At 37.6% G+C, this 27593-nt stretch overlaps 1 protein-coding gene across 5 annotated transcripts in view; it reads left to right on the top strand.

Annotated features, from left to right (window-relative positions):
- TEAD1 (TEA domain transcription factor 1) overlaps positions 1 to 27593 on the top strand; it is a 219176-nt gene that overhangs the window by 115404 nt on the left and 76179 nt on the right. For all 5 annotated transcript variants that reach the window (XM_081936859.1, XM_081936856.1, XM_081936860.1 and 2 more), the window contains exon 4: positions 25389 to 25453. In XM_081936859.1, coding sequence (XP_081792985.1) covers positions 25389 to 25453 — 65 coding nt within the window. The remainder of the gene's footprint in view (positions 1 to 25388; positions 25454 to 27593) is intronic.

The following is a 27593-nucleotide window of genomic DNA, read 5'->3' as shown; positions in this document are numbered from 1 at the left end:
GAAAATTAAAAATCTATTTCGTTTCAAACCTCAAAAGCCTCCATCATTGTCCATGTTGCAGAATCCAAACAGGGGTAAATCACCCAGATTGGATCCTTCAACGTTATCCTGGGACATGTATATTTGCCTTCATTCTCCCATATTCCTTATTTACAGTGTATCAAGAAATGACCAGACCAGCCTGAAGGCAATTTGTAAAGGTGCTACTACTGATTTACCTTTCTTTCATTTCTAGTATTCCTAGGCAGTGCTTGTATCTTTGCTATCTTGAACATAGAGAGGCACTAAATCCACAAGAGACAATGCAAAGTTCAGAAGGTTTTCAGAGGTCAGGGTGCTCAGTATAGCAACTGTGGTAAGACACCCTCACTTTTGGAGTACTTCCAATGTTCATATTCCATGAGTATTCTGAGTAAAATAAAACAAGATTTAGCCCAAGATTGTTATGGTAAGACTTGTTAGCGCAAGAGGTTTGCATTGAAAGAAGCACACTCAAAAGTTATAGAGTTTGCCATTATGTCACTGAAAGCATTTGAGTGGCCCTCCGTGCCAGAGCCCTTTAGATTTCATGGTGCTTGTCAAAATACACGCTGTAAGCATTAGTCACCCTGTGTTTTAAAGAACATAGGTAAATGTGTAATTATTAAATGGACCTGTTTAATGTATGCCTTTTAGAAGTATATTTGTGAAATCCTCAAAACAAAAAGTGATTATATGCTGTGCAAACTGCATGGGTATTATACCCCTGAGTGGCATTTTGATGTTACTGCTGATGATTTGTTTTTTAATAATGTTTACAATGCTTTGACACTACAACCAGATGATTATGGCTTATGCTAATTTTTATTGACTTGTACACACATTTCAGAAGAGACCAAGAAAAATAAATTGCTAACAATTACAAATCAAATACTTGGAGCCTAATTTCTCCCCAGTGTCTCACCACCTCCTTCAGTTTAAGCTTTTCGAATTAGCAGTCTTCACTATTGAAGACACCAGGTTGGGTGGAGGAAGACTGTTTCAGATAGTATACCAAATTTGTTCTTGAGCAGATGTTTAAGATTTCAATTCATCTGAATCAAAGGTAGTTCCCTTAAGAAGAAAAATATTCATTGAAGACTTCAAATCACAGTTGCATTTGTTCCCTCCTGCATCATTTTTTTGTTGGGTACTTTTGTTCCCGATGATTTGAAACTCGAGATTTAGTTGTATGGTATCTATGGAGATGTACAAATAATAAATAAGTTCTTTTGAACTCGCTCCCTTCTCTTTGTCTCAGGATTAAAAAAAATAGAGACGATCATCATTGCCAAAAAGGCATTAAGAACAGTTGTTAACCTAATCTTGCGTAGCTTCTTCTCTGGTAATATTGAACTGCAAACTAGGTCATACAAAACTTTTGCTAGACCAATTCTTGAATACAGCTCATCTGACTGGAACCCGCACTGCAGTGGTGGGATACGACCTGTATGCCCCAGTACGGGCATACAGGTGCCTACTGGGTGTACCGTACCTTTTCGGTACAGTGCTCCGGAGGGCCCGCCCGCGGGCCCGCTCTCCTTACCGCTATTTGAGCCGATTGGGGCATTTGCGCACACTCACGGAGCGTACGGCACCTGCATGTGATGGGCACCCGGCCCCGTTGCACTGTATCAGTTGCAACGGGACCGGAACCCACTGCCACACTGCATATCACACATTAATACAATCGAACGAGTCCAGAGATATTTCACGAGAAGAGTCCTCCACTTCTCTGCTCGCAACAGAATACCTTATGGCACCAGACTTGAAATTTTGGGCTTAGACAACTTAGAACGACACTGTCTTCAAACCGACCTAAGCGTAGTACGTAACATTATCTGCTACAATGTCCTATCTGTCAATGAATACTTCAGCTTCAGTCACAACAACGTAAGAGCACACAATAGATACAAACTTATGGTAAACCGCTCCAAACTTGATTTCAGGAAATACGACTTCAGTAACAGAGTTGTCAATGCCTAGAATGCACTACCTGAAACTGTGGTTTCTTCCCCAAACCCTTAAAACTTTAACCTTAGACTGTCTACTGTCGACCTCACCCCATTCCTAAGAGGTCTTTAAGGAGCGTGCATGAGCTCACCAGCGTGCCTACCGTCCTGCCCTAATAGTCCCTTGTATTTGTATACATTTCATGTACTCATAACCATGCATATACATATATCTTTTATCAAATTCATGCTTGACGATATAAATAAATAAATAACAAATAAATCGTGATTCATGCTGACTGCTACCAGCAAGCCAGGTTGCAAAAAGATTGGCAGAGAAAATTCATTCCCAGAATGGAAGGGTTTGCTCGTCTTTACCTCATGCTACCTTGTTTGAATTCAAGTACAAGTGTATCCCTCTTTCTTGGTCCTGAGGGCATGCTAAATGAAAGGAATGTGAAATGTATTATTGTCTTTCTCTTTAAAGAAAAAGAAACAAGATCTTAATCTCCCACACATTCCTTTCAAATGAAGCACTGAAAGGCAGGAGGACATAAGATGAATTGCAAACATCATTAGCATCACTAAGATTTCCATGGAAAATTACTTTAAAATAAAGCTGCAACTTCATCTATGTGTACCTAAACCTAACCTTGTAAAGAAAAATACGGACTAATGCCCTTCACTCCAATAATTAAAAGTTCATCTGCAAATACATTCATCAATCTGGTATCAGAAAAAAGAATTCCACTTGCTGCCTAATAGAAAAAGAACATTCATGAACAAAAAAAAGAGCAAACTGCCCAGGAGACAGGTCACACCCTGGAAAAGATTTTTTTTTAAAAAAAATCCTTTTCTAAGCTGCTAGCCCTTGGAAATTAGTAGCATATAAAATAAAGGAAGAATCCTGAGTCTTCCATGTATTTTTGCACAGCAAAATAACTAAAAAAAAAACAATTTTACACTTGATGAACCAGCAAGTTCAAACATTCCTACATAGCAAAATGCATCCTGGATTTTGTCAACACTGCACAAAAGTTGAGGATCAACACTTAGCTTAGCAGGTCAATGAAATAAGATATGGCAGTTGTGTGTTTCACATTGTTTACTGCACACTGAATTTTCCACCAACAATTAGAGCACAACAAAATGCTTGAAGTATAATGATGAATACTTAAATGAGCAGATTATTGCAAAATTTCCCCCCAAAAAACCCCAAATTCAAAGCAGCCAACCAGAGCAAAGGAAACCCAGCACAATAAGGTTTTCCTTTTTGGAAATAATGTTTCACTGAAGGTTTGCTAAGCTTAATGGCATTTATGCACTCTGTGCATGCTCTTTTTTGCTGATGAATGTGGAACTTTTACAGTGCTTCCATAGATGGAAACACAAAGCATCCCGAATGGAAACATTAACAAGATAAGGAGGATGCATTGAGTCAGAGGTGGGTTGCTACCGATTCGCACCGGTTCAGGCTAACCGGTTGTGGCAATTGGGACTGGGTCGCCAAATTGGTAGGGACGGCAACCTGGCCACATCCCCTAACTGGTTCCCTGGTCGCCCATGCTCTTGCCGGCATGTTCTTTTATCATTGTATAATGTTCTGCGCATGTGCAGAACAATTTACAGGCAACTGTGCATGCGCAAACAACACGCAGTGTGGACACATGCGAGAAAAGCAAGAAGTGCGTGCACAAAGCACACACAAAGCAAATCAGCAGTAACGCCGGCAGCAACCCACCCCTGCATTGAGTGCACCTGTGCAGACACTCATACCTGTTTCTAAGCTCATCAAGCCCATCAGACCTATCAAAGCAATGCAGAAACTGCACTCATACCTGATTCCTCAAGTAAATATGGAAGTAAAATTTCACATTTGGTTATCTGTGGAGGAGCATCTCCAACAGTCTCTTAGATGACTGTAGCCTCTCCGTGAAATCCAGATGGGCCCATTTCTGAGATAGATTCCTCTCAGTTATTCATGCCAAATTAGACCTCTCCTCCCTTAGAATATTAGATTGAGGGGCCTTATTCCAAGCTGATTTGGTGTTAAGCAGCAGCAAAAGACCAGATTTGCTGAGGGTCCAGTGACTAGGCATTGGGGCTGACTGGAAGGCAACCTATGCCAAACATTGAAGCGGCCTCCTTTTCTATCATATATCCCTTGAACCACTACAACTGAGATACTCTTGCCAGCCCTATCCTCTCCATCCCAGCAAACCTCTCTCATTCCCTGTAATTTTTCCAGGCAGCAGCTCCTTTTCATAACTGAATATTATTCTCTCACCAATCTCAGTGCCAGGTGTCCTCCAAGTCACTTTTGCCGAGCATTCAACAACTTATTGGTCTCGGGATCGCATCCTCCCACATACATCCCTGCGGCCAATTCGCTCACACAGAGAGGGACTTCTCCTGGTGCCGTCCACTAGGCAATGCCAACGGGCGACACCAAGGAGTAGGGCCTTCTCTGTGATGGGCGCAACCCTCTGGAATGACCTCCCCCCCGACATTAGAACCACTACTGACCTCCGCTCCTTCCGGCAAAAATTGAAGACTCACCTGTTCCGATTAGCAGGCCTGGCATAATTACAACTGTCCCTCCTGGCAAATGTACTATTAACTGGTTATTTTAGGGGTATTGTTTTTAATCTATTGTGTGTGTTTTAGGGGTTTAAAAACTTATATTTATATATACTGGCTTTGTACAGTTCTTTTAATTCGATTTTTAACCTCCTCCATTCCAACTGTACATATTCAACTTTTTATTGTATTTTGATATATTTTGCATGGACTGTACACCGCCCCGAGTCCCTTTTGGGAGAGGGGGCGGTCTAAAAGCACGGTAAAATAAATAAATAATAAATAAATAAATAATCTAACAGGCTAGCTTCCCCTTCTCATAATAACTCACCCAGCTTTGACATATGCTATGGTAAGAAATTTAGAAGTTCTTCCTCAAACTGTTTTTTGTAAGAAGTTGTAAAAAACATAAAAATATCCTTGGGTTCAATTACACTAGTTTCTGCCAGCAGATTAAGGTGTTCAGAAAAAACCATGTTTGTGTAGCTTTGCTATTTTCCCCTTTCTCCAGAGGTGGGTTGCTAATTTTTTTTACTACCAGTCAGGCACGCTTCCGTGTGACGCTTCTGCGCATGCTCAGAAGCATCCGGGCAGATGGGTGGAGCCTCCCACCGCTGCTACAATCGGTTTGCCCGATCTGGGTTGAACCGGCAGCAACCACCTTTGCCTTTCTCCCAAGTAAAGAAGGAAACACTTGGGTAACTCAAGTTTCCCTCTGTTGAATGTAATGACATAAAGGGAAGGAGATCTAACATTATAAAACTTCTGATTTTTGCATATTAAATAATATTTTGCCTTAGGTTATGATGGTTCATATGTAGTGTACATTCTTATTTGTGGGTATATATACTTTATCTCTTGTAAACCACTTCCATTAAAAAAAAGCAGACACCAATTCATGACCTGTGATTGTGTTTTGCAATACATGTTAAAATACTTAGAAGGATAAAGATCCTACAAATCTGGCAAGCTGAAAAGCTCTGTTTTTGCAAAGGATCTGGCTCATCAAAATTGCACATTGATTTACGACTGAAAGTCATGTCATAAAACTACCTTTAACGAATCAAACAACCACAGGGGATTTTCTGCAAAACGCAAGCACGAAAACTCAATGTTGTGCCGAGTATGAGAGATCTTTGCCTGTCGTATCTTATTTTCCTGAAGATGGTTTGCACAACTGCTGAGAGGTGGCAAAATTTCATCTGTCTTGATAATTAGAATATGCTTTGCTAGTGGGCTGCAATTGATCCGATTAGCTAAGTATACATGCTGTACATTTAAGGCTTCTAATTAAATTTCCTTGAGTTACTTTCTCTCCATGGTGTATATACCTTCCCTGAGGGGGATCCTCATAGAAATCTTACACAGAAACATTGATTTCCAGTTTAAATGAATCACACAAACTTCAAAGTAAGACATGTTGAAAAGAAGCCAGAAGGCAAACATCTCTATGTCTTGTGAATTATTAGACTTGCATCCACATTCAGCCTATGGAAATCATTCAGCCGAAAATATTCAATGTGACTGGCAGTTCAGTGTTAGTTGTGTTATCATTACATACCCATACACACATACATGCCTTAAATATTACTCATTTAAATATGGTTTGACCCCTTGCTACTGTATTTGAGTGTCTTTCATTTTTATTTTTACAGAAGATCTTGAGTTAATCCGATTTCTGAATGACATTGTTTAGAACATATTGGTTACTTTATTCTAAGCTGTTGATAGCTGCTTTGTGTTTGAGGTCACTGCTGTTGAGCTTATATGCTTTCTTACTCTATTAATATTTCTATAAAGCAAAAAAATAGGAAGCTTTCGTGATGATATCGCTTATAGGGAAAAAAATTGCAGCATCCTTGTATAACTGTAGTAATTGCTAGGAAGCAACAATATACACTTCACTGGCAAAGAGGCATCTAAACAATTCTCAACAATGCAAACCTATAAACATATTCAGGGGTTTGTTTTTGTTTTGCTGGTTGCTTGATTTCTAGATTTTTTTAAAGCTATGGATTTACCTGAAAAAGTCTGTAGAGCAGTGTTTCTTAACCTTGGTGACTTTAAGTCCTGTGGACTTCAACTCCCAGAATCCCCCAGCCAGCGACTGGGAGAGGAAGCCACCCCTAGGCTATATGTGGGATAGATTAAAAAAGAAGTTACCAAAAGGCTGCAAGTATGGTTAATGATCTGTGTCAGAGAAGAGCAAGAAAAATGACAACATGGCTTGGCAAAGTGAAATCAAGCACACAATCATCAAGCACACAATCATAACGGAAGTGAATTTTAGGAATATCTTACAAAGGAATTGAGAGATGCAGAGAGAAACTATCATCCATGTGAGAAAAAAGGCTTTAAAAAAAAAACAGCTGAAATACTGTAAGTTCTATAATGGGCAATCTTGTCGAACCAGTCTTCTAGTTTGACCACAAATATGTACAGTAGATAAAAGTGCTCTAAATGATAATTTATGTACATGAACTTTTAAAAAGTCTTTTATCAAATTTCTTCACTAATCTCATTCGGAGAAACTTAAAACTTCAAGTTCAGTTACACTTTTCTTTACAAAGTGGTATCACCTGTAATCCTTTATAGATTTCCAGAGTTTCTTATTCTTTGTCTGTGCAAAACAACTGATTACTCTTGAATACATTATTGTAATATTCTCAATTGCAAGCCCCTCCATTGTTCTGTTATGAAATAATCATTATGTATCATGCAAATTATTTTAAAACTCAAAGTGCTAGCCCTAAATATATTTATTCTTATCTAGGTCTTGGTGAAGTCGATTTTACCAAATCTGAATTGGGCCATGACAAAGTGGAATTGTTCATTTGGCAGTTATAATATATATATACATTTGTATTTCATTAAATCTTTAGTAAATGAGAGCCTAACGTAAGCCAATTTATCATTCTACAAAAGATCCATTTTATGACTGGACAGACGGTTCTCATTTTAATTATGCATTCTTTCTATGATGTGGCAACTGGAAGAAACAGTTGTTTCAATTGTTCCTTGATCAGTACCATTGTTAAACAGTAAACTCTTGTGGTGCTGTTAAAGAGCTGTATGTTCATATTATTCTCTGTGCCTTTGTTTGATAGCTTCTTATACAGTAGATAATTGAGTCAATTAACTCTTTGACTTAGGAAAAGAATACCCTGTGCTTTTCTAGGATAAAAATTGGGTGTGTCTATCCAAAGTAGGAGACACAAGCCATTGATTTTTCTTGGTCAATGCGTGGGCTAGTTTCAAATTTGACATTTTCCTCTGTTGGCTTTATTTTTATTGAACCTCAATGCAAAAAACATGAGCCTGATAAACTGATAATTTTAAAAGTTAACAGAATCTATATTATTGGATCCAAAGCAGGAAAGAAGGAAAATTATAACACCAATGTTATTTGAGCTGTTACTTCAGCTCAAAATGCAAATGTAAAAATAGCTGAGGATGCAATGTTCCAAACATTTTTATCTCCAAAAATGTGGTAAGCCTTGTTTAATAAGGGAAGTATTTTTCCCTCTGTAAGGTTAACAGAGAATCAAAAGTTTTAAATATGATTTTTAACAAGGTTGAACTTAGTATTAGTTTGTGTTTCATTAATCTTTAAAAATCCAAAGGAAGTTGTAAAATGTGATGAGCTTTGGTTCTTAAGAAAGCTAAGTAGTCTGATCTGTATTTTGATAGGAGATCACCAATACATCCAAGAAGTTTAAAAAAGAAATCTTGGAAGAAAGTAATTGTAAAACACTTTAACATACTTTCCTTCACATAGTAAAGGAAACTATCAGGACATGTCCATATAGTTCTCAGAGGTTAATGGAGTTAAATCAAAGACAAAATAATTAGTGAAATATGTGGCTGGCTTTAACAAGCAGCAAGGCAGAAAACATTTTGAAAGTTACAGGAAGACAAGGTTTTTTGTTCTCCCTATCTTTCCCCTCCATTTTGTTCTCTGACTCTCTTTTGGCTGCATTCCTTCCCTGTTGGAACATCATATTTAAAGTCGATCACCGTTATATAGTTGGCATTGATCAATTTTTGGTGCTGAGTGTGAATCAGCTATTCTACATCCAAATCTGCTCTGTGCAAATTTAAAACAGCTGTCCAGAAAAACATGCACATTCTCATGACAACAATAATAAGCTAGATGGACCAGTGATCTAACTTAACTTAGAACATCTTCCCATGTCCCTCTGCATCTTCTTTGAATGGTACTGAAGAAACATTCTGAAAATGACCAACATTCTGAAGCATCAATGAATAATCGCAGTATCCATATTGTGTTTTGTGTTGACTGGCTGAAACACTAATTATTTTAGTCATTTCTCAGCACCTGACGGATTACTGATTCTGGCAAAGGTTAAAATTATCAGGTCCAAATTACTGAGAGGAATATTTGTTTAACTAAAGAAACACTATGTTTTGCCATGACTGTGCAAGCTTTAAGCTTGGAATTGAGCCTTATTTGCATGTCCATTAAAAAGCATTTTTTTAAAAATGGGTGGCTTTTCAGGTTTCTTTACAATTGAACCAGTTATACCTTCTTCAATTTCATGGCTTTTTTTAAACAGCATTTTTGACAAATGACCCAGAATTACTGTTTATGAATGTAAATAGTTATCCTTTAACAGATGGGCATGGGACTGCTAGTTGCTCTCACTTGGATGATGATCAGTAATGCCCATCATACTGATCAAAGTTTCCCCAAAATTGTAAGGCTTATATTGAATGCAGTTGGGCTGCAACAGGGTAGGTAAATCAGCAGGAATTGCCATTTAAATCCAATCCAGTCAGAAGCAGCTTTGCAGAGTTCTATCCTATACATTTCAAGATCCAACCCATTGTTTTCCCTTTAAAAAAGAGAAATATGTTGCTATTTGTCTACTGAAAATAATTCATTATGCACTTGAGAAGACAGGCTCTAATTTAATGCAGCATTGAGTTACACTGGGGTACACCTGAAGTCTTTACTTGTGAATCACTTTAGTGCTCAAAAATGCTGAAATTTGTTTATTTGCTTTCCACGATGAAAGCCATGGTTCCTTTCATATATCTACTTTTGTCATTTTGTGTTTCCTATCTGAAAAAATAGTTGACTCCAAAAAGGGGGGGCGGCTAATTTCTATTATGCATCATATTCTAAATTTGCAGTAAATAAGTACACTTTATTTTCCTATACCCAATCAGATCTTGTTAGATCTTTGAAATGAAATGCAAAATAAAATGACATATTAATGAAATTATAGATAAATTGATGTATTCCCACTTTGTAGAAATTAAACTGTGCTAATGAGATTATTTCTGAATAGAGCTGTTCAGAATTTGTGTTGGTTATCAGAATTTGTGTTGGTTATCATTTATCAGCATGTGATGCTTATTTATTTTCTTGGGGGTCAACTTTTAATTTAAAGCCAAATTAATTACCTGATTTCATAGCCTTGGGAACTTCAGTTGTAAAAGTCCTTAAGTGTTTAACAGGATTATGTGAACACATGGGCTTGCTCACAAAGTTTTACTGGTAAAGACAGAAAACTTCTCTTTTCTCAATTCCATTCCCTGTAGAAAAGTATTTAAGTTATTATGCTGTGTTCATAGTAGGGCTCTTTTTTTCTTTAAAGCAGACAAGTATTTCTTGCTGGTTCTTGCACTAATCATTAATAACTGTTCTGTTGTCACACCTCAAAAACATTCCTATTGACACTTCAATCATTTTTAAAGCTCTTGAATTGTCAACGTGTATACAACTAACCTTTTGCACTCTATTAAAATTTAAGAACTGCTTGATTCTCAGTGAATGCCCAAGCAAGTAGATCATGAAAGCGTTACTTTGTGCCAAGGGCATGATGCAGTGCACCCGTTCCCTTTTAACAAATAATAAGTTTGACTTTTCATTTACACATTCTGCCAATTGCTAACAAGTTTCCATCTTGTTCAAACACTGAATTGATCCAAAGAAATTGAAAATATTGATTTAACCCTCTTCCTGATTTGTGCTGAGGGCACCTGCTAGTGCAGACTTAGCACATTACAATTGGCCGTAATTCCTCGGGGGACCACTAATAACTACCCCATTTGTCTTTTCATCTTCTGAAATTATGCTAGCAGTTGTCCAAGTCAATTGTGATTCATTTGATACTGCACTCCTCCAAGACATATTGCAACCAAATAGACTTGCTCACTAGTAATATATCTGATGACATAGTTAGTTCTAGTTAATTGACAGAATGATTCAGGCTTTTATAGATGGCATTAATTGGTCCCCAGCGTCCATGCTATAATTGACCAGACGGTGTAGACTACATTAGACTCTAGCCACTCGGAATAGTGGTAAGAGGAAGTAAATGGGGTACCAACGTGAAAATGATTAGATTTTAAACAAAAACATTTACAAACTATGGAAACAGCTGCATGAGTAGGGTTTAAATAATGGAACACATAAAAATGTCCACGCTCAGATTTTTTTCATGAGTTAACCTAAGTTGCAAGTGGTATTTTGTTATGGGGAAAATAGGAGGAGGAAGGTGTGTTGGATATGTCGCCACTGTGAGTTATTTGTAAAAATATTAAAGATGGGATACAGATAAATAAAATAAATAAAAATAAAGTAAATATTTAGATGCTTTAATGTAATCTGGTGAAGATGGTGTAAAGACAAAGGCTGAAAGTCAGTTCTAGAAATTTTGCTGTATCCATCACTACAAAGATGTAATTCATGATAATATCAGTTCTTATTTAAGCTTAAAAACTACAAAGCTTGACATGCAAAGTTAAGGAAGTAAAGGTTTAGGCAGATACTTTATAAAGAAATTGGATATTTCTCAGTGCTTAGCTTGATAGTAAAACCACAGGCAAGATTTCAATGGACTCTCTTCAGATTGTCAAAGATGATTGATAAAAAGTGCTTGTGACTAAATCAGATTTTTTAATGTTGGTTTGTGGTTATGTATTTCAATTGAATTGAGTGAAAAACTGCAGGCTTAAAAGGGATTAATTGAGTAATAGATTGAAAATAGTGTAACTGCCTCTATTATTGTATTATTTGCTGGTGCTTATTGTAATGGTGTGTGGAAATATACTTGCACATTATGCTTCCTTCCTTAGACTCCTTTATAAACTGCGAGGAAGATAACTTCAAAAGTTAAGCATCTTTGCAGTTTCAGCAGCAGCACAAGGAGGCCAGAAAAGTATCTCTCTCTAATACTCTAAGGAACTTGATTCTCATCCAAATAAATCCTGCCAAATAACTGCAATCAAAGAGCCATCAGGGATGTTGTGGTATTCAATATATTAGACTGAGTGCCATATATACGACACTGCTCAGTCTGGAGCAATGAGCTCTTTGCTCTCAAGGAGCACATTTACTCCTTTAAGACTTTGATAGTTGATTTGGAGGAGTAGGAAGAAGCAATGAATGGTGGCAAAGGCCTTTGAGGTGAGGTAGCAGCATCCCACTGCAATTAGGATGCCTCATTAGGTCATTAAGAATGGAGCTGTCAGGCTAAAACATCAAGCTGAGAAAAAAGGAGAGGAGGTCTTAGAAAGGACTCAGTTTTTGCAGAGTTAAAAGAGTGAGGTTTCCTACCAGTCAAATATACAAATACATCATTAAAAAGTACAGACAAAAGAAAGTGTAATACATATGATGAGTAGCCTCCCTCATGAAAATGCTGTGGACATCATGTGCCATCTAGGTAATTTGGTAGGTAATGCTGCTTTTTAAGATCAACTTATCAAGAGGAAAGAAACCAGCAGTCAAGAAATATGCCACAGACTAAGACTTGGTACAATAGCAATGAAGGTTTTTGAAAAGATTAGCAGATGTCAGGATCCAACTACTCCTTCAAAGACTAAAATCAGGGTAGAAAGGATGCTGATGCTTTTGAAGGTTGGTGTTGAAGATGACTCCTGAGATGGACAATAAAACAAATCAATCTGGAATTTTCATGTGAAGCACAAATGACTAAACCTAAATTATCTCATTTTGGACACCTTAAATAAGACCTACCTGTCTGGAAAAGTTCACAATGCTGAGGAATAGGGAAGGAAAGAGTGAATATCAAAACAAGGAAATGAATTCAACTACAACAGTCTGGATTCTATTGGAAGACCTGAAGGGCCCAATTAGGGACAGTTCATTCTGGAGAAGGACTATCTGTATGGTTGCTATTAACTGACTCTGGCTTGATACCACATAAAAAAGAGGGATGAGGAAAAAGCACAGAAACAGAGACAAAATTAGGAGGATTTACTATAGATGCTTGTGCATGAACTAGCTTTTTCAGAAGGAAGTTTGTACAAAATTACACAAAGGGTAGATTCGGTGACCTATCAAAGTTACGACATCAGTGAAAAAGGAAACTTATAACCAATCCTCAAAGTTCTGGCCATTATGGCATTCCCATGATCATGTGATCTCAATTGGGTGCTTGGCAATTGGTATGCATGTATGACATTTGCAGCTTATCACGTATAAGCTTATCATGCTTATCATGTGATCACCGTTTGCAATCTTCCCTGCTGGCTTTCCATAAACAAAAGCAATGGGGAAGCCAGCAGGAAAGGTCACACCCAGTTGCTTTGATAGGTTCCCTGCCCAGCTTTTATGTCAATGAATGTTAAACCCTAACTCTTCACTTCTACAACAAAAACAATATTTAGAATTTACTGGACACCATTTTTTGAATAGAAAAGGTTTGTTTAGGACAGTACATAGTTGGAAATGTATTAAGGACAATGCTGTTTTAAAACACATATTTTTATAATATCTAATATTTACTCATGACTATTTCTACTCCCTTACACTATCTTTTACCTTCCCTTTTTTTCAACATATGCAACATTAAAAAAATAACTTGTTCAGGGTTGGCTATTGTTGGAAGAAATGTCCTTTTGATTCAATTCCGAGTGGGTAGAAATACACTGGAAACATGGAAGCTGTTTGGAAAGATGGTTTAATCTTTATTCAATTTTAACTTTATTCAATTGGTGACAGGGCCACATGGTTTGAGCTCCTGGGCAGTCGAGCACATGGATGAGAGAGAGAGAGAGAGAGAGAGAGAGAGAGAGAGAGATTTATACCCTCTCTTGGACTTTGAACTTGCTTCCTGTTCCTGTGGCAAAGGCATGTATTCTGACTGGTTGTCAAGCTCCCATAGGGCCATGCAGGGGTAACTTTGTAGGCTGTCTTGAGTCCCAGGCTTGGTTGAACCTTGCAGTGTCTTCCCAGGTGCCATGTGGTGAGATGGGTAGAAGGCTAATCCTATTATGTCCTGAGGGTGAAGGTCTTTTGTAGATAAGCTAGCCCAGCCTTTTATCTTGTAGATAGGTTGGCACTAGTCTTTCTGGGACTATTAACAAAGGTGGGGGCTGCTTTCCAAGAACAGGTTTCTCATTTTTTCACACAGGGAGGTATTGTGGACTTCAACTCCCAGAATTCCCTAGCCAACGGCTGGGGAATTCTGGGAGTTGAAGTCCACAAGTCTTAAAGTTGCCAAGTTTGGACACCCCTGTTCTAGGAGAAGGGTGGATGCTAACTTTCTCCACTATCAAAGAGTACTTTTAAGGAATTCTTTTCCTTTAGCTGAAAATTAATTATTGCGATTTCATTTTTATTGATGGAAGGCAGATGTTCATAATAAGTTGTTTTTTAATTGTTTCTATATTCAGTTCAAGAGATCCAGTTTTGGGGTAGTAATCAAAGCACCAGGCTAGAAATTTCCACATTTAGGCACGAGGCCAACTAGATTGCCAGTCACTTGCCCCCAGCCCTAAGAAGGCAATGAGAAATCACTTTCAAAAGTCTCGCCACGTAATCTGAAACAATTAATCCAGGCAGTCATCAGGAATCAACATTGACTTGAAGGCACCCAAAAAAATATCCATTCATGTTCCCATTTTAATTGTTGATTTAACTCTTCATTATAAAATAATTTCACTAGAATAGGTCATCCCTGAGCCAAACAAGGTTTGCAGTCCTTTAATTATACTAACTAAAACCTGCTTCTGGGTCCTTTGGGCTGAAGAGTGGTAGATTCAGTTGGTTCAGGCCATATTTGTGATGGTTTTATATTGGTTCAAAGCAATCTAGCTTGACAAAGGTGTAATTTGAAATCTTCTCTTTGTATTTTCCAGAATAGATTGTTTTCAATAAAAGATGTAGGGCAGAATACAATGTTATGAAGGAAGAGGGCTTGGCACCTGAAAACAGTCGTCCCTGACTGTCTCTTCCAATTGTTCCCTAATAAGACAAAAGATGTGTCACAATAGCATTACATGATTTCCTTAAGTCCGACAATAGTTATTTAGGAGAAGGATTGCTGAAAAGTAGTGATACTGCCTGATTTGGGGATAATGTTGTTGTCAGATGTGCGTATTGTAAGTGTGCCCATACCATTTCCCTTCCCTTAGCACTACTTTTTGTGTGATTTCTAGCATGATTACAAACTGTTGTTGCTTTAAATTCCTCTGTTCCTCAAAAACAACTGAGAGAAAAACAATGAACAATAAGCCAAACTCAGTATATTATGTCCAAACTGAAGTAGTTGATGCAATTGGTCAAGTTCAGATTCAAATTATTGGTTTTTTTTTAAATTTTATGTAATTGGTGTGGCTACTTGTATTCTGGTTAAAATTGTAGGTAGATGTAGCATGTATTTCAGCCTCTTGAAATTCCAACTTGTGAAATCCAACTTGTGAAAGTATTATTTATGTTCTGGAGATATTTGTTTCATTTGATTCTGGGTAATTTTTCTGTTTCCCATTAAAAACTAGGATGTTAGTTCTCAACATTTTAGATAAGTAGACATGAATCAGCTAATATTGCATGCAAAGTAGGGCAATGTGTTCTCAACAAGTACTTCACACTTTCTTTGGATGAAGCCATTAAAAGATAATAAAGCTATGGTGTTTTAAGAATTTTGAACTCTGAAACTTTGTAAAAAATCTCTCACAAGGCTGGAAAAAGCAAGCTTTTAATACAACATTTTCATTTTAACCTGTGTGGCTTAACATTAGAGCAGATTAACAAGCAGATATATCCGTGTCTCTGGAAAATGAAATTATTGGGTTTATGCAATAAGGCTTATTGAAATAAGAACAACAATTTTGTTCTTTTTTGTTCTCAATAAGAGACCTTTGTTGTCTTTTAAAATTTATTTGTATTGTTTTTAAAATAACAAAAAAGCAAAAAAAGCAAAGCACAAAGCTAATGATAAAAATACATATATTATCAAAGAAAAGGAAAAAAACACATAGCTGTTTTAAATAAAATTAAAAGAAAAGTAATATGTATCATTCTAATAGTAAATAATTACAATTCTATATATTGCTATCTAAGGCAATTGTTATTCAAGAACATATATGTTTCTAATACCTTTATATAACTACGGTATCATGTTTTATAAACATGAGTGGAAGAAATGTTTTATAAATATGATATGAATTAATATAAAGAATCAGATCTTCCTATATTGCCTAGACAATGGGAGAGTATCTTAACTACTGTAGCCACAGGGTCAATGAACCTCAAATTAAAACTTACACAATACAAAATAATATTTAGAATGGTTAGCTCTCCATTACATGTGCATAGAAAAGGACTGTCAAAAACAGCATTTTGTTGGAGAAGCAATAAGGACAGTGCTTCCTTAAAGCATGAGCTATGTCAATGGCTATGGGACTCAAGTTGAGCTTGATTGCAGAGCCCAAAGCAATACAGTGACTAGCTGAAGATAATTCTTGTGTCTGAGAAGGCAAGCTAGTTCAGCAACAGAGCACATCGTGTGCAAGTTAGAGTCCCAGAATTTGAGAAAAATAATTACTCCAAAGAATAAAATGGATCCCACTTTATTAAAAAGCATCCACAAAAGAGATCTACCATATTTTTCGGACTAGCACCAAGATTTTGAAGAGGTAATTTTTTAAAATAGGTTTTTGCCCTTCCTGGCCCCCAGGAGCACTCTGCAGGCCTCCCAAACCCTCTGAATGCCCCATTTTTTGCAAAAAACAGGGCATGCAGAGAGTTTGGGAGGGTTTGCAAAGTGCTTCAGGGGGCTGGGGAGGGCAAAAACATGATACGTGGGAAATTTGGGAGGTGAAAATGTGCCCGTTGCAAGCTGCAGCTAAAACGGAACTCCCGCCTGACCTAGAGAACTCCTGCCTATGACATGGTGAATGTCCTCGACCACCTGTACCCCGAAGGCTCAGCCTTGAGAAAAAGCAGGTTGTTAAAGGCAGGTTCTTTAAATTGTTGACGCAGGACGATTTCCATTTGCCGGGAATGTGTGTGGAGATGTGCTATGTTGCAAAGCCCGGGGGGAAGGCGAGGGCACATGTGAAGGAGGCTGCTACACTGTGCTGTGAGCTTTCCAAAACTGTCGGTGACGTAGAAAAAGCCAATTAACCCCACACAATTAACCCCACACAAAACTCCGGATGGACTTGATCTTCCTAAAAGGTAAGGCTTTGTCAATCTCAAATCTACTTTTCTCTACCCCTTTCATGGCATGGCAGGACTAAACATCTCTCTCCGCACTTTATTTCCTCCCCCTTCCCTCTGACCAGTGGCGACATGGAGCCGCTTCACCCAAGGATGGCAGCCGGCTCGCTTCTTCTCTTCAGCGAGGAGGGAAAGACGCCCGGGGAATGGCCCATTGGGCAAAGAGGGGTGGGGATCCCTTCCATTTGGATTAACGGTTCCTCACGGTGGCACCTGAGTGGCGAAAGGGAAGCCCAAAGAAACGACCCAGTAAGGCTGCCTCCTTGAACAACTGGGCTTGTTCACAGCCTTCTTCATAACCCTGCTTCCTTAGTCTCGCATCAAAAGCAGGTGCCAGGCTCCAGGGAGACTTCTGACCTAGCGCTCCGATATTCTGAAGTTTCCTTTCCATCCCAGGCTTCTTCCGCTGGCCAAGATCCTGATGATGCCAATAGCTTTTTCCAGAGAGAAAGTGGAGATCTAGCATCTTGAGAAAAGCCTTTGTGGAGAGTAGATCAGTCCTCTTCCCTTCCTCCACCCCACCCCCCAATCTGCCCAGATCTGTCATGCAGTGCTTATTGCTATTGCTGCTATTGTCCCCAGCTACTGTATCTCTTTGCTGCATGGCAGATCCAGGCGGATTGGGGGGGGGGGGGAACTGATCTGCTCTCCACAAAGGCTTTTCTCAGGATCCTAGATTGGAAAGTTAAAAACCTGGAATGGGGTACAGTCAAGCTTGATTTAAAGGCTTTGGCTCCTGAGAAAAGCCTTCGTGGAGAACATTCCCTTTTTTCTACATTTTTCTGTGTTCTCTTGTGTGTTTTAGATTTCATCCATATACATCAACATAATATTTATAGACTTACTGTTTGAAAATTGGGCCTGGATCATGTGAACTCAATGGAAAGAAACCAAATATGCCTTCTCAGGCTGCCTGTCTATGGTTTCTGTATATTCGGGCAGAAAGTCTCAAAGAAAACTAAAGTTTGCGAATGTAGCTGTAAATGGAAGAGCAGGTGCAGTCATGGCTAACCTTTTGCACTGTCATCACAACTTCAGGTTGTGTGCCAGTTGTAGCCTGTCCTGGATCAGGAGTCTTTACACTCAGTCATTCAAGCCCTAGTCATCTCATGGTTGGACTGTTGCAACACGTTCAATGTGAGGCTCCCCTTGAAGAGCATTTGGAGGCTACAGCTAGTGCAGAGTGCAACAGACACAGCAGTGGTGGGTTCTGGATCCCGTTCCAACCGGTATGATTGGAATGGGCCCAGTGTCGTCCACATGTACTGTCCAGTGACGGCTTCGTGAGCCTCCGCAACACTCCAGCTGCTCAGCGGAGCATCGCACAGGTGCTGTATGCGTCATGTCATTGCGTGGAAGTGCTGAAGACTTTAACGACAGGTAAGGAGCGAGGGCAGGCGTGCCCTCCGGAGCACCGTACCGAAACAGTACCCGGTGCTCCAGGCAGGCTCCGGTACGCCTGTACCGGGGCGTACCGCCTGCAACCCACCACTGAGACACAGGTACTTCTTGGGGTCCCAAGTATGCCCCATGTAGTACCAGTGCTCTGCAAGCTGTATTGGCTGCCCTTTTGCTTTTGGATTCAATTAAAGATGTTGGTAACCACCTTTAAAACCCTGCATGGCATGGGTTCACAGTTCATAATTCAGCTGTCTCTGTGAAAACTAAAGCAATGTGTATTTTTAGTTGCTGCTTCAAAGTTGTGTATATACAAGTGAAAAAAATATCTTTACTTCATCCTTCTTGAATCTGGAGCCATCATAAATGTTGAACCCTCATGTCAAGACCTATTAGTGTCAGGTTTCCAAGTGGGAATCAAAAATATCTCTTTTCAGTTTCAGAGATCAAATTTATCTTGTTATCCACAGTAATGTTTCCGAATTTTTTATGCCCTATTTTTTAAAAAAATGGTATTGTCACTCACATTTCTCCAAATCCTTTGTATAGAGCAAAAACACCCAAATGTCTTCATTCTAAACCAGGGGTGTAAAACACGCAGCCTGTGGGCCAAATATGGCCTGCATGGGCCACCCCCACCCCAGCCCCGCAAGGGCAAAAATAATCCTGATATGTCACGGCCCGCAATGCGATCGGATTTGACACCCCTGTTCTAAACATATATTTCATATATATTTGCCTAAGCAATATTTCTGGCAGAACAAGATACTCTCTTTAAAGCTTTTGTTTTTTATATAAAACAAAGTTAGAGTTTGGGAATACAAGCACTCTTCACTGGTAACATATCTTCCACTTCCACCTCAGGCTAATAACTGAGAAAATGTGAGTTCTAGTTCACCTCCGGCAAAAAAGGAACTCATTGACTTTGGGCCAGTAACTCTCCCTCAGCCCTACAAAGGTGGCAATGCAGGGACTAGTACAGGCAGTCTCAAAATTGGACACAATTGAAGAAGAAAAATACCCGATATAGATATTTTCATCTAAAAACTGTGTTATTGGTTTAACATAATTTCTGTAGGTTTATCCTTGTGTGCAATGATGTCCTAATTGTAATTCTTAACCACAGAGTTACAGTAATCTAAAAGAATATATGTTCATCTGTTTGTGTTTTATTGAATCTGGTTTACAATTATTGAATTTATTCTCCAAGAAGATATTGAGTTCTAGACAGTGTGACAAATGAACTTGTGTATGTACATACGGTACATATTTCACTTTTCTCAGGAGCAAACAGCCCTCTAACATCATCGTTTCAAAATACTATGATCATAGCATTTACTTTGTGCCATGGTGCAATTGAAATAAATTTGTTCATTTTCTAGATTATCATTTGTATGATAATCACTTATTTCTTTTAATACCTAATTACGAGAGATAACAAAAATAGTTGAATAAACTTCCCAAATATCTTGCTTTCCAGATGTGTTGAACTCCTATGCTACTTTTCTTGGCCAGTGTCGCTATGGAATTGGAATGCAGGACATCTGGAGAGGAACAGAGTAGGGAAGACTGATTTGGATAAGAAAACTTTTATAACTGAAAACAATAGGGTAATCATAATTCCTCATAAAGAAAGGCCTCTGTTTTTTTCCTTGCTGAATAATTAAAACTGAACTCACCTACTATGAAAACGTGTTTTGCTAATTTTTAGCTATTCTGATGCAAATACTTATTTTAATCCACTTAACTCATCCATCATGCATGACAGACAAGACTCGAGTCTATTGTATCCATTTTTAAGGCTTTTCTGTCCAAAATGGAGGGTTTTTTTTCCTCCTAATTCTTGAAAGGAGAGAACTTGCTTAAAATAAGTTGATGTTCTGTATTTAAAAAAAAATTATCAAAAGTAAAATAGCTCATTAAATGATTTGTATTTTAGTAGTTATCATAGTAGTAAAAATGGTAGCTGTGGTCTTTCTAAAATGAAATATAAGTCACATATACACACAAACACACCTATAGAATGTTTTCTAGGCACAGATGGGTGCCAAATTGCTGTTTGCAGATTGTTAGCATTGTTTAGCATATAAATGTATTTTTCTTGTGAGAAATCTCTAAATAGATATACGTAGGTAGGTATATGTTGGATGGATTTGATTAATTTAAATTTAAAAACAAATACTATTCCAAGTGTTGAAAATCTAAATCAGTGAATACAGAAGATGAGATGTCCCTAAACCACAATTCTATATCTTATTCCTAGAGTGGACAGATTAAATTGAAATACAGGTTTGCAGAAGTTTAATTCAACACACCCACATCCCAAAAGAGTGGATACCCCCAATGATTAGGATTAGGATTAAATATATCGAGCCCTAGGTTGCCTTGCAGTGAGAACAAAGTTTCTCAAATGATAAAATCATGATGAATGACATTGTTGGCCAAACACCATGAATTTGGGAATCAATGAGTTCTAAATCTGTTCTGTGATAAGTTCCTTTATTTATATTTTTCAAGCAATTTTGTCTTGAGAGGTAGAGCACAACAAGTGACAAAGCCAAGGGATGACTGGCACTCCTAGTTTCAGAAACTGTTCTATTAACATGGCTTTTATTCCAAATAGTATTCCAAATACTATTATTTTCCACAAGTCCAGTGAGATACATATCATTTGTGTCAGCTCACATGGTATCCTATTAAATAATCTTTCATATAGTAACTAGTAAATTTTCATGACTTAAGTGCACAGTAAAGGAAAACATTCTGGTATAATATAAAAAAAACCACTATAGTTATTATTGACAGGAAAAACATACTGGCATTTCATGTCTTTTTTACGAGTGCTATCACAATGAAAAACCTGACTGTAATTTATTAAACATATATTTGATTATCAGACCAGTAGTGGTAAAAGAAACCTACTTCCTTCCAGTTCAACTAAGGAATGCAAATTAAAATTAAAATGCAACATCCCTCCAAACACCAAACAGTATGGCAGAAGGATATAGCTAATTTAACTGTGCAAGAGTGACCCTCAATATTTCTCCAGGTATGCTAAATCTCTTGTAGCTGCTAAATCCGATTTGCAATTGAATGAAGCATCAGCTGTGGCTGGACAAGCCCTTTTGCCTTTTGTAGGCTGGGTTTAGAAGACGATTGATATGTTTTAGCACTTTTGGGATTATTGTGATTAAGAGGAAACCACTCGAAGGATAGGGAAAAGGGTGTAAAAATACACAGTCTACAGCTGGTAAGCAGCATGTGTTTGCTATGAGGGGAGGTCATAACTAGCTGATCCTGCTGGTTTTAGGGTTGATTGACAGATAAGAAAACTTGATATAATGAAGCAAAGAATTGCCCGCTTTGGTAGTTCAGGGAAACAGTTACCATAATTCAGTAAACATTAATGATAAAGGCTGTTTAAGGATGCTGTTCTGGCAATTAAAATTATAGCTGCACAATTTTTTTTAAAAAAGCCTGTAAAAGTCTTCTAATAAAGCGCAAAGAAGGCAAATGAAATGATCAATCTAGTCCTTTTTGAAGGTTGGCTTCAAGGGAATGGTTTTGTGATTGTCTTCCTGGATAATGAAGGCTTTTATTTAAAGGTAGAGCTATAGAACAAAATAAATGGATCTATCAAAATTAATTTTCTCAAGCGTGAAAATTGTTTGGCTCCAGGAAATGCAAGATCTGTTTTGTTTTTATTTATTTATTTTGGTACATGTTCATTTACACAGGAGAAAATCCTTCAGAAAAAGTTTTTTCAAAAAATATAAATTAAACACCTGCCTCAGAAAACAGTGTTGCTTTGTATCTGCTTTCTTTCTCTTATTACTATTGTTGTTAGTTGAAACTGTAGTTTACAATAAATATAGACAACCATTTGCAAATGCATATGAAATTTTTGAATATCCAGTTCCTTTTTTCTTCTTCTTCCTCTTTCTTTTTTAATAAAAAAAAAAGTGGGATTGTACCTCTTTCAAAATGTGAGTTTAGCATACCGCACAGGAAAGAAGACAAGCTTGCCAAGTCCTGCTGAGCGTTTTTTCAAGCCTGTGAAAAGAATGAATTATTCAACAGTAAGCATGCTTACAGCTGGCCATTTGGGAGCTTTGATGTGCGAATCAGGCGATTGCATGAATGCCCTTATTGTCATGTTATGTGTACACAGTGTGTGAATTATTGAAAATAGTGAGGCCTGAGCCTCATCTGGTAGAGATTACAGTGCAGGCATGCTGGGTGAAGGTCTGTAATTGAAAATCCCCAGATGCTGTTTATTTGGCCCGTGTCACATGACCTTCTGCCGTAAGCTTGTCTGAACAAAACACAGCCTGTGCTGAGAAGGGCTGCCCAATCTCGCACAGGCTTTTAGTCCCTGCTTTTCCATAAGGCTCAGAAAGGGGACGACTTTCAAAACTCACTGTAGGGATGACTTAACACCTGCCTATGCTGTACACTATTTTTGTGAAGGCGTAAAATAAATTTTGTTCATGGCTTTTAAATGGCAAGTCTCTCACCTAGCAGAGGAAACTGTATGAACTGTTGTTGACCTGCCTACGGTGATTTCTTTTTTTTTTGCTAATTTGGATTTAAAATGTCTTCCTCCCTCATCATGGCAACTCAATATACGCACATAAATGTTTGAAGGAGAGGTTCCCCCCCCCATTCTTCTGTGATGCTACACAGCTCGGCCCTCTTTGACTGAGATGCTGAAATTTTTGAATGCTGTACTCTAATCTTAGCGCTTATCTTAAAATAACTTTTCAAATGATGCTAGTGAGAAGCATCTCTTAAACACCATCAGTCCAAACACTACTGGAACATGCACTGAAATTGAGCAAAACAACAACAGTTGGAGTTAGGATTGGAAGATAAAATTGTGCTGCCTTGTCATGCTCCCAAAAGCATTTCAAAAGAATTCTGATGAAATCCATTCTATTTAAAAATTAAAATTGCGAGGGATAAAAGCTCACTTGGAAGGGCAATAACAGTAGCTTGATTTAATTGAAAATAAGATTTAAGAATATCAACTTTATGAATAGAAAGCAACTGAAAAGAAAAACACTAATTATGAATAAGATGCCCAAAATATATGCCCCCAAACATGAATTGGAGTCTTCTATGATGCTGGAACATATGAAAATAGAAATTCTTGTCTTTCATAATTTTTACAAGAGGGCAGGGACCTTGAGAGGAAGAAATTGAAGAAACATTGGATTGGGCACAGCTGGAAAGACTGACTTCTTTGTAGAGATAATTGCCTCTACAGGTAGTGCTCAATTTATGGTCATGATCAGGACCATACTCTCAGTTGCTAAGCAAGGCAGTTGTTAAGTGAGTTGCTTCCAATTTTATTGCTTTTTTTCTGCCAGGGTTGTTAAGTGAATGACTGAGGTCATTAAGTGAATCTCATTTTCTCCCATTAATTTTGCTTCTTGGAAGCGGGCTGGGAAGACACCAAATGGTGATCACATGACCTTGGGACACATGCCAGTTTCCAGGGCCTGAATTTTGATACATGATCATGACAGTTGTAAGTGTGACAGTTTTAAGTGTAAATACTGTTTGTTTTTTATTGTTGTAATGGTTGCTAAATGAATAAGTCAAGGACTTCCTGTATATAATAAAACACCCTTCTGATGAAAAGATAAAGAAGTGAAGTTAAACCAATGTTGTGGCCTGGGAGTTTGCATTTGCTTCTCTGTTAACTTTATTTACTGTGGATAATTGAATTTGCAGTCTTGCAGCAACATTTCCTGCTAATCTTGATTGGAATCAAGTGTTTTCAGAATTATTTTATTGATATAATATCTAGCCCTTTGCAGTTAGTAGAATATGTAACTTCTTTAGTGCTAAGGGACATCCTAGAACAGGTGGTCACAGGGCAAGCCAAAAATTTGATTTAATATTAATTGCAAGCTAAATTTAAATGTAGAGAGCCAGTTTGCTGTAGTGGTTAAAGTACAAGGCTAGAACCCAGGAGGCCCTGAGCTCTAATCCCACATTGGACCCAAAGCCAGCTGGGTGACCTTGGGCCAGTCACTTTCTCAGGCCTAGAAAGGAGGCAAAAATCTTGTAAAAAAAAAAAGAATGGTCCAGACAATTGCCAGGAGTTGACACTGACTCAAAGGCATGGAAATAAATAAAGTGTTATATATGCTTATATTTTAATAATCACATTGTTTAATGATAGAATTTAGCTCCCCTTTGTAACAGCTTTTGTCTGCATTTTTTTTCCAGTTTTTTGTCTGCCATTGTTCTCTCTTTTTAATACAGGTAGTCCTCAGTTTCTAATGTCAGTTGGGAACAGAGTTGCTATTGCTAAGTGATGTGTGATGTCAGGTGATCATGCCTCTTAGCAACGGCAGTTCTGATAAGCCCAGTTGCCATAGTTAAACAAAGACCACACGAGTTGTTAAGTGAGGACCCCATGCGTTTGTGACTTCCCTGTTAACTTTGCTTGTGGGAAACTGGAATGTAATGTAAAAAATTGTGATCATGTGACTACTACTCGCTCAATACTATAATCATGAACTGGGCACCAAGGGCTTGGATTATAATCACATGACCACCGGGGCAGTGCACCAGTCAGAACTCTGAGGACCAGTCAAAACTATCGCTCATTCAGTCCTATTGTAAGTGTAAATGGTTGCTGAGTCATTAAACAAAAGCTATCTGTATAGTTTAAAATTAAAATAATTTCCTATATGCCAGAACTGTTTTAGCTGAAATACAATTTTTGGACAAAACCGGGGGGGGGGGGGGGAATGCCATTATGCAAAAAAAAAAAAAAGTTTGCTGGTACCTTCCCCTCCCCCCCCCCAAATATCCCTGAACCATCTTTTCATTGCATCTATTTTAAGTTATTTTTCAATGTGTATATTATTCACGATGAATTGTTACTTTTAGCCTTCATTGTAAATTCATATTCATTTCAGGTAGGAATGAACTGATAGCCAGATACATCAAACTTAGGACGGGGAAGACACGGACCAGGAAACAGGTAAGACAATATTGCAGGATAGAAAATGTGTGTCAATGAATGAGTGAATGCAGCAGATGCAGAATGGTGCTTACAATATCTCAGGTTTGCTTTGAAAAATAGTGCTGTTTATACCACTCACCACTTCCATATAAATTGCTTAGGCACCCAGGACACTTGCAGGATTAAAACTCCTATAGACCTGTAAAACAGTCTGGAACTATTAATCTAATAATATCAGAACAAATACTTTGCTGAGTTGGCATGATGGATCTGTGTTTTCTTAAACTCCTGGCTTGTTCCCAGCTTATTGTTCACATCTCAAAAGAATTAGCACTTATAAAAGCTTTCTGCAGAACCACATAACTTAAGTTCTTCCTTTTGACACAGTGCATTAGCTAGAACTTGTTTAAGACCTATATAAATATTTGGGCTTCAAACAAATGGATCAACTGATGGTAGTATTGAGAAACTTCAAGGCAAAGAATCATATTTAAAAAGTACATTGATGGATTGGAATAGTTCACATGATATTTAAGAGAAAAAGAAAGAGAATGTTTCAAAATTAGCAAAACTTCATGAATAACCAAATGAGTAAAATGCTTGTTTTCTTTGAGACCATAATCTGCTCAGTGTAAGGCTTTTAAGTAGACTAGGCCAAATTCTTTGTGTGAAACATTTCAAATAGAAATAGCTACAAGATGTTGTCTAAGGGCAAAATATGAAAACAAGGAAGTTGACCCCATGATTAGCAAGTAGCCACTCAAATTTATATAAAGGGTCCTATAAGATCTATTAAAGAACTTTATTGATATATTAAGCATTTTTATGTTTAAGCAGATTTTTATGGAAGGACTCAGCAAACTGGTGACAGAATTGAAATACTACTTAAAGTTAGAAAAAGTAAAGGAAGGTTTTGGTTTTTTTAAAAATAATAATTTATACCTGACTCTACAAGCTTACAATTAAAATTTTACAATTTAACAATTATTGTAAAAAAGAAAACATATCGAATAAAAAGAATAAAATTGATCAGAAGACCAATCCCATATCATTAAATAATCAAAATATATCAAAATCCAAAGAAGCTCAATCACCATCCTTATTCAAGGTCTATAGAAACAACCAGCTTTTTAGCAATTTGCAAAAAAAATCAATCAGTTGGAAGTAGTCCAGATTTTCATAAAGAAAATTATCTCTGGCTGACAAAGAATATCCAATTGATCATAGCCCTGTTACGACATTGCAAATAGAGCATTTATTTCCTTCACGTGAGTGCCAATAATGACCCATCTTGCCAGTGACATCTAGAAGAAATCCTTTGGATGGATCCTGGATTCCTGATGAATTCAAAATCTGTGCAATCATGATTTGAGCTTGTCAAATGACAGAGTTGAAATGGGGTTTTTAAGCTGTTGAGTCCAATCTAGTGAAGGAATCCACATTAGAGCATCCTGGACAGATGGCTATCCAAACTCTCATTGAATGCATTCAGTGAAGAGTCTACCATCTGTCTGGGTAATTGGATCATATGGAAGAAAATACCCATACAGTTCTATAGACAAAGGCCTTTTTGATGCAGATGACCTTGCTGTAGCCTAAGTGCCTTCTCTGGCTATGTATCTCTAGCCTTTGGAAGGGAGAAAGCTGGTGAGAATTTATCCCCTTTGTTCATGTGATGACAAAATGTCCTAATTATAACCTTTGAATAGAAGACCTGTAATGTAGGGGTTTCTTTTCTTTTTTTAATTATCTATTTTCTGGAATATTGCTACAGTATGTGATCACAAAGAGGGGAATGGCCTAATGTCAGTGATTCATAGTCATCTGCATTAATTTTTTTTCCTGGCATCTTTTTGTCCATGGAGAGAAATTAAATTGCAGTCACTCTTAAAGCTGAGCTCCAAATTACATATACTGTAATCTCTAAAATTACTTTATGGCAGCATTTTTAAATCCCATGAAATTCTTTTGACTATTCAAAGATAATATTGTAAAAATACTTTATTTTATTTATTTGCAGTATTTTTCACACATTTCCCTGAAGGATTTTAAGAGTTCAGTTCTAACATCCAGCTAACCATATGTAGAAAAACTAATGATGGCCTAATGTGATTCCTAGTTTAACAGATCAATAGCTTTGAAATGAATTTCCAAATTA

Source organism: Natrix helvetica, assembly GCF_964273705.1.
Source record: "Natrix helvetica genome assembly, chromosome: 1".
NCBI classification, from domain to species: domain Eukaryota; kingdom Metazoa; phylum Chordata; class Lepidosauria; order Squamata; family Natricidae; genus Natrix; species Natrix helvetica.
Note: the sequence above shows the minus strand (reverse complement) of the source record. Positions and strands in the feature narration are given on the sequence as shown.